General features: G+C 38.2%; 1 protein-coding gene across 1 annotated transcript in view; it reads left to right on the top strand.

Annotated features, from left to right (window-relative positions):
• The window catches only part of LOC107101978 (potassium voltage-gated channel subfamily C member 1-like), a 24,638-nt gene extending 21,954 nt beyond the window's left edge, over positions 1 to 2,684 (top strand). Inside the window, exon 4 of the mRNA XM_015401083.1 lies at positions 2,399 to 2,684. Within this exon, the coding sequence (XP_015256569.1) occupies positions 2,399 to 2,508 (110 nt within the window). The 3' untranslated portion in view covers positions 2,509 to 2,684. The remainder of the gene's footprint in view (positions 1 to 2,398) is intronic.
• Positions 2,685 to 8,318: the final 5,634 nt, after the last annotated feature.

The raw sequence follows: 8,318 nt of genomic DNA, 5'->3' as shown, positions 1-8,318 counted from the left end.
CAGAACCAGGCTCAGTGTGAGCGGCCATCTGCTGAGGCCCACTGGGGTTCAAGGAGACAGAAGCAGACATAGAAAAAGAAGCAAATTTAGTTTTAACTGCTTTTTGATTTTCAAGTCCCTTTATTATGATATATATGAGTGTTTCAGTTATTTTCCCTCTGAATTAATCCGAGTCTGTAATTTAAAGTAACAGCTGATTGGCTGCTGGGTGGAACGTTTTTTTTTTTTAAGGTTCAGATCCATCCTGAAAGCTAGCCCGACCCAGAGCAGGTCAGTTGTTCTCAACACGTTACCATGGCGACCAGCCTTGCTAAGAATGTATCCAGCTCCGTGGTACCGGAAAGAACCCAAAGTTATCCAATAATCCTGCTTTGTGGTACAGGCCTCTACTGTGATTGGTCCATCAACAAATTTACCCGAACTTAAAACCAACAGGGAAACATGCAGGTCATATTCTACAGGTTGGAATAGTCTTGGGCCACAAGATTATCAAAAAATCCAAAATTGATACATTTTGTTAAACTGTATCAGATCTGAATGAACTCCTGGTTCTGGTGTGTCAGATGTATAACCCTCACAAAAACATCTGGACGGCCACGAAGTGCGCGCCTCAGACACACCCTGATTAATATGGAGTATTGCATAGAGAAGCTTTATAATGATGATAACATGAAGGCTGCTAAAAATGTCATCTGGGCTTCCTTATTAAACCAGAATCACAATCAGCTCTATGTGACGAAGCATTAATGTCTGCAAAAGGAACACACTCACTGAAGTTTGAGTCAATATCCTATTCAGTACTTGGACTAGACCTCTCAGTAGGAAAAAAAAAAAAAATTATTGGTCTTATTTAATATTCTAAATTTCAGATTAAGTTCATTTTGGGTTCTCATTTGCAGTACACCATGTTCCACCATAACTAACAGAAATAAACGCTTAAAATATATAATTGCTTCTAATTATATTTGAATTTTGAATTGAGTAACTTAAAGTATTTATTAAGATGTGCCTGTAAAACAATGGTGCCTTCATACCAAGTAAGGCAGAAAGAAAGTAAGAAATTGACACCTTATTAAACAAGTGTAGCATAATTCCACTTTTCTATCCCAAATGGGCACCTCTTGTCCCACTCTTGTACTTTTAATCACATTTATTCCCCTATGTTATTGTTGTTACACATCGGTGAGATCAGCATTTAACTTTTAGCACAAAGCAAAAATGACAAGCTGAAAAAAATAGAGAAAATTATTTAATACACCTAATATCTTGTATATTAAAGCACAAAAAATGAAAGGGGACCAAGCAAACTCTAAAGAGCCAAACTTTCTCCAGCTATGATCAGAGATCCTGCAGTGTGTTTGTCTATTGATTGAAATCATCAATACTCCTTGTTTTATTGAAACTCTCCCAACATTTATGCACAAGTCTTTTCAGGGCACTTTATCAAATTCTTTGTAGACCAATCTGTAATGTTTATTTCTGTAAGAAGAAAAAAGATATGGTAATCGGAAGAAGTCGTCCGACTTTTGTTTTAATTCTGAACTGAGCGGTGTTTCACATTCCAACTTATGTCTCTCTTGTGGTAATTGATGAATGTTTAATGCTTAAAAAAATAAAAATATTTGTGTAGATTTGATGTGAAAAGATGCAGGTGAATTTTATGGTCATGCAATTCAAATGTAGTGGAGGGGGGGGGTCATATGATGTGGGTCTACTTGGGGAAAGGTAAATGCATGTATTTTACATTTATGCAACAGAAAAGCATTCAAATAAAATATGTAAATACAAGTCCTTGCATGAAATAAATTTTATACACAACGAGCATTAAGACTTTGTTTTTTATTCAGCAGCACACACATACATACATGGATACACGCATACATGGATACATGCATACATGGATACATGCATATATACATGCATACATACAATCATGCATTCATGCATACATACATACATATGTACGTCTCTCCTTTTCAAATGACTTAACTGACCTGGTTGTTCAACCTAAATATGACGATCTGACGCCATGTCTACATTCAGCTTAGACTGAATGACTAAGGAGGAGAAAAATGGGGTGACTGTGAGATGAGCATGATGGAAAGTCCAGAAAAGCATGACAATGAAAAACCGAACTTCTCCTCATCGAGCTGTAAAACGTGGCATGATCGGGCATGTTCATTATTAACCGACTACAGAGTCCGACCTCTGCACTCAGGCGCTCCTCTGACGCCTTGTGCCGAAGCATGGCAACGCATGGTAAAACCCATCGTTTACCATGGGGAACTAACGGAGCACATTTTCTTTACCCTCCATCATCGCCATCATTTCCACCATTTCTACATAAATGTGTGTAATAATTTATTTTTATTATTGTTTTTTTTTTATATGTTTATAGAAAACCAACGACAGCACCGGAGCAGACAACCAACAGAGTCAGTTTGTGTTATGAACCATGGTGTACCAACCACTATGTGTATGACCCATAATGACCCATCACCCACTTGATAGTGCTGTAGCATTTTTATATGTGTGTGTATAACTTAGCATTTTTAAATGGATGTGACAGTGACAACCTGTGCATCACAAACTCAGCATAGATGTAGCACCGAGGAAGTTTTGTTGTCAAGCCTTATGTAGCTCACTATCTGTGACTGGTTACTGTGTTGTAATTTGTCTGCCTATTTTTCGCTGTGTGCCAGTGCTGTAAATACGCTTTCTATGTGTCTGCTCAATTTGTGTGTTCCAATGTTTTTTGAGTGACCATCAAATATTTGTGTGCTGCTTCTGTTAAAAAAAAAAAAGTTGCTCTGAATTTAAGTCACACCTACATCAGAGAAAAACAAAATAGTGAACTTTGCACTGTCGCGGTTGCATCTTTTTAGGGTGTTGCACCAGTGAACTTTTAACATTCCTTTGATATGTTTTCAGGCATCGGTGAGATAAAATTCACATGAAAACAATGTTTGTGTGAAGAAGCACCAATCTAACCTTGATATAATGAGGCATTATGAATGCAAGCTTTGTTGTAAAGAATCAAAAATCCTTCAGACTGTAGCTGTATGCTGGGGAAGATTCTAGGTCATCCAGTTCAGAGTCATTCCAAAAGAGTTAAAATCAATCCTCTGGACTTTGTTTCCGAGACGTTTCTCTTCCATCCAGGAAGATTTTTCAATCCAAAATGTCAGAAATAGCGTTTAGTTCCAGGTTTTATCCAGCAGCCCAACAAAGCCTCGTTTTNCTTAACTGACCTGGTTGTTCAACCTAAATATGACGATCTGACGCCATGTCTACATTCAGCTTAGACTGAATGACTAAGGAGGAGAAAAATGGGGTGACTGTGAGATGAGCATGATGGAAAGTCCAGAAAAGCATGACAATGAAAAACCGAACTTCTCCTCATCGAGCTGTAAAACGTGGCATGATCGGGCATGTTCATTATTAACCGACTACAGAGTCCGACCTCTGCACTCAGGCGCTCCTCTGACGCCTTGTGCCGAAGCATGGCAACGCATGGTAAAACCCATCGTTTACCATGGGGAACTAACGGAGCACATTTTCTTTACCCTCCATCATCGCCATCATTTCCACCATTTCTACATAAATGTGTGTAATAATTTATTTTTATTATTGTTTTTTTTTTATATGTTTATAGAAAACCAACGACAGCACCGGAGCAGACAACCAACAGAGTCAGTTTGTGTTATGAACCATGGTGTACCAACCACTATGTGTATGACCCATAATGACCCATCACCCACTTGATAGTGCTGTAGCATTTTTATATGTGTGTGTATAACTTAGCATTTTTAAATGGATGTGACAGTGACAACCTGTGCATCACAAACTCAGCATAGATGTAGCACCGAGGAAGTTTTGTTGTCAAGCCTTATGTAGCTCACTATCTGTGACTGGTTACTGTGTTGTAATTTGTCTGCCTATTTTTCGCTGTGTGCCAGTGCTGTAAATACGCTTTCTATGTGTCTGCTCAATTTGTGTGTTCCAATGTTTTTTGAGTGACCATCAAATATTTGTGTGCTGCTTCTGTTAAAAAAAAAAAAGTTGCTCTGAATTTAAGTCACACCTACATCAGAGAAAAACAAAATAGTGAACTTTGCACTGTCGCGGTTGCATCTTTTTAGGGTGTTGCACCAGTGAACTTTTAACATTCCTTTGATATGTTTTCAGGCATCGGTGAGATAAAATTCACATGAAAACAATGTTTGTGTGAAGAAGCACCAATCTAACCTTGATATAATGAGGCATTATGAATGCAAGCTTTGTTGTAAAGAATCAAAAATCCTTCAGACTGTAGCTGTATGCTGGGGAAGATTCTAGGTCATCCAGTTCAGAGTCATTCCAAAAGAGTTAAAATCAATCCTCTGGACTTTGTTTCCGAGACGTTTCTCTTCCATCCAGGAAGATTTTTCAATCCAAAATGTCAGAAATAGCGTTTAGTTCCAGGTTTTATCCAGCAGCCCAACAAAGCCTCGTTTTAGTTTAGAAAACATGCAAATAGAAACGGATGAATGGGTCCCCCCCTTTTGAATGGGGGTCGTTTGGCTTCTTTGTTAGCCTGCAATGTCCCATACCTGTCTATGTCTCTGGAATTGAGGGAATTGTTGGCTTGGCTGAATAGGTGAGCTCTTCTGTTCCTCTGTAAAGGTCTGGTTATCCTCCCCCAGCAGTGTGTAGCAGTGAGCTAGATATTTTTGAAGTATGTCCAATATTGAAGCGTGGTCTGCGCTATGTTATTCCACGCCATAACGACAACCAGAGGGCCAATCAGGAACTAGCTGTGGGTCTAGATACGGCCGAGGCGGTGAGGAAGTGGGGGCAAGTTTGAGCGACATGAGGGCCAAAAAGAGCGGGGATCCAGGTGGAAAAAGGGTCCCAGCGTTCTCGCGCACCTCGCTGTGCTAGCTGCTCCATCTTCACCAGTCGTTTTCCACAATGGCGGTCAGACAAACAAAACAAACCAGCAAGGTACCAAACATGAAATTCACATTAGAGACTGAAATTTTTTAGGAAATCCCACGGTGGGAATCCCGTGGGATGGGAGTCAGTTTTAGTAACGATCACTTGATCGGGACGGTACAGGATTAAACATTAACGGGAGCGGGAGCAAACCAATAGTAACAAAAAAAACTAGGATCGATGCCAAAAAATAAAATAAAATAGAGAGAAAAAAAATCCAGTACTGGCGCCGCCATTTTGTAGTTTTTTTTCCTTGAAGCCTACACTATAATGCGAGTCAAAAAAACTACACGACCCAAAAACCAACAGTGCTTCCGCTCTGAGTTTTTCACCCGCGCTCAAAAACAACCATGGAGGGACCAACAGTTAGTGGCGAACTCGGGACGGGACACCATTTTTTTCTGTGGGAGTGGGACTGGACAGGAGTGAAAATCCACTCCTGTGTCATAGTGTAGAGTGGATGTAGATTTGACCAATCAGAGGCTTCCTGTCTGCGACACAAGCAGACGACCTGGTTTCTGAGTATAAATCAGCCTTAAAGGGGTGGGGCTGCGATGATAGTGGGAAAGAATCAACTCTATCGCTGTTTAAGGTTGATTTCTCTTTCTTAACATAGATGGCTTCCTTCACGCCGCTCTCAAAACGTCTTCAAACTTTGAAACAAAGTCCACTGGATATTTTTTTTTTTTACTTTTTTGGAACGACTGTAGACGTAGTTGTACTTTTAAGGACAAACAAAACCTTTATGCGGTGCCTTGGAAACGTTTGCATCCTGTTCAAACTGTTGAAAACATACCAGGCAGTTAAATGCATCGAGTTTAAATCAGGAGGAAGACCGTAGTAAGAAGCACCGCTCTTTCATGGTGAGGATGATGTGTTTAGGTTGTTTTCTTGTGGTATTTTTGCACAGCAATGTCTTCAACGCAAAATGAAAAATATTATACTTTACAATACCACAAAATATAAAAACTATATGATTCAACTGCCTTTTTTGAACTATTTTAATCAATCATGTATCAGTGATGATTTAACATTATCATTACTACTATAAGATGTCAGACATAGAGAAATCTTCATAGACTAAACCCCTACATGGAAAACTACAAAATAGTAAACTAGCAAATAGTTTACTTTCTATAAGCCACTTAATAGTTAATCTATCAAGACAGTTTTTCACCTGTGAAGCGGATCTCGACAGTTCATCCAAACTGACCCGCTTTCTGATGGTTCCTTGAAATTCAAACTAATGTTTGTTTAAAAGAAAATAAAAAAGCCTCTTAGGCCTTAAAAGGACACCTTTATGTATGGTGCCATTATTCAGTCAGACCAGCATACCCATAGTCAATACGCATGCGCAAGACGTCAGAGTTGCATACGTGTATGCTAGTCCCATTCATTCCTTTAGTTTATCCCCGTTTACGCCTTTAGTTTTCTAGGAAAAATAGACTTTAAACTAGCCTGGTGAGACCATCCTGATCTCGCAAGCTTTCAGGGTTTCACTCGCAGATCAGTCTGGAGACTCTCCGTTGAAGAAAATTTGGAGCCGTTCACCAAACGAACGTCCAATCAGCGTTGGCTTTGAGGCGGGTTGAGGTGTGACGCAACGAGAAGCGCCACAGTTCAGTCTAAAGAACATGGCGGCTTCAGCCAATGAAACTAGCGTTAGCGTGGCTATCGAGCAAGTTTTATCGGAATTACAGAGTATTTCTTCACTGAAAGAAGAGCAATACACTGCTCTGGAGGCTTTTCTCAGAGGAAAAGATGTTTTTGCTCTTCTCCCGACTGGTTTCGGCAAGAGTAGCCTGGCTGTTAGTACGTCATATGCTTCGTTGATCTGATTGGTTTATTTGGCCCGTCTATCACCAACATAGGCCAATCAGCTAACCAGTATTTTCGCCCCTTCCCAAAATTACTTCAACGGAGGGTTTCCAGATGGATATGTGGAGCAAATCCATCTGGCGGAGTCAAGTTAACTTTAAACTACCTCAACGGGCGTCTATCCCTTTAGTCATGTACAAAAAAAAAAATCTATTTAAGGCCAGATCGCCATACACTTAAAAAAATTAACAACCAGAAAGTAAGTAATTAAATAGCTTTTTTTGTCTGACTAAAGTGATACATGCCCATTGTGGTAGTTTACAGTGTATTTTTTGTACACAACTAAAGTGATAAACTAAAAAGGATTAACAGGTATTGACTGACAGAACACCGTCAAAGCAAACATTACTTCTTAAGAACTTATACTTTACGTAACAGAGAAAGGGAATATAACTTTACATCATTATTTATTTATTTGTAAAATATGTAAAAAAAAAAAAAAAAAGCAGAGGTATTAAAAGTATTTATGTTTATTTCTCCAGTTGAAGTATAAATCATTTTTTCTACTTTTGTAGAAGTTAGAGGATCAACTTCAGCTTTTTTTCTCCAGTAAATGTGTAAAAGTACCATTTTAAAAATTAAAGTATAAAAGTAAAAATAATGCAGGAAAAAATGTTGAGGACAGAAGCTTTACTGCTCTACCCCATTAAAGGAACATTTTTCTACAATTCTGGATGATAACTTCCTTAGAATTTATTTTCTTAGTTTTATAACTAATGGTAACAGTCACATTTAACTTTGCATCTTCTAGAAAAACTATTTATTTTGGTTTGTGGTGAGCAACAAGTTGGGGCAGCACCGAGTCCAACCACAGAGAAATTAATTGTCTGGATGAAACTAACTATTTTGATGGTTTTTATTTTATTTAAATACCAACAGGCCATAATTAAAATGAGCTTCATTGAAAAAAAAACTAACGACTCTATTTTTAAAATGTAAGGAGTTGAAGTAAAAAGTTGTTTAAAAAATAAAATAATTCCTCCAGTAAATTATAGAACATTTCTACTGAAGGTAGCAAAGTATGTTTACTTTGTTACTTGACACCTCTGATAAAAAAAAGGCACAAACTAATTTAACTTCCTAATTAGGTGATGAATTTTTATTATTCTATTAAACTCATCTAAGAAGAAAGTCTGTGGTTGTAATGAGAAGTTTAAAGAATGCAAACAACTTCTACAAGGCACTGCATAGGTTCTACAACTATACCATTGTGTTAGTGTTGTGTAGTGCAGCTGTGATTTAATTGACAATCATGTAGAATTATTATTATTATCATTTCAGATACTCATATGTGCATACAGTTATGTAACACTGACAAGGCCAAACTGTTATCAAACTGGACAAGTGCCTCTAATATGCACAATCTTCTTCTCATTTAGGGAACAACAGTGCAAGATTACCTATTGTACAATTTTTTATTTACAATTTTCTGTCAGTCACCAGCCATTTAAAAAAGCACAGGT

Source organism: Cyprinodon variegatus, unplaced genomic scaffold (assembly GCF_000732505.1).
Source record: "Cyprinodon variegatus isolate N-32 unplaced genomic scaffold, C_variegatus-1.0 Scaffold1181, whole genome shotgun sequence".
Classification (NCBI taxonomy): domain Eukaryota; kingdom Metazoa; phylum Chordata; class Actinopteri; order Cyprinodontiformes; family Cyprinodontidae; genus Cyprinodon; species Cyprinodon variegatus.
The sequence above is the reverse complement of the archived record's forward strand: the minus strand, read 5'-3'. Positions and strand labels throughout refer to the sequence as shown.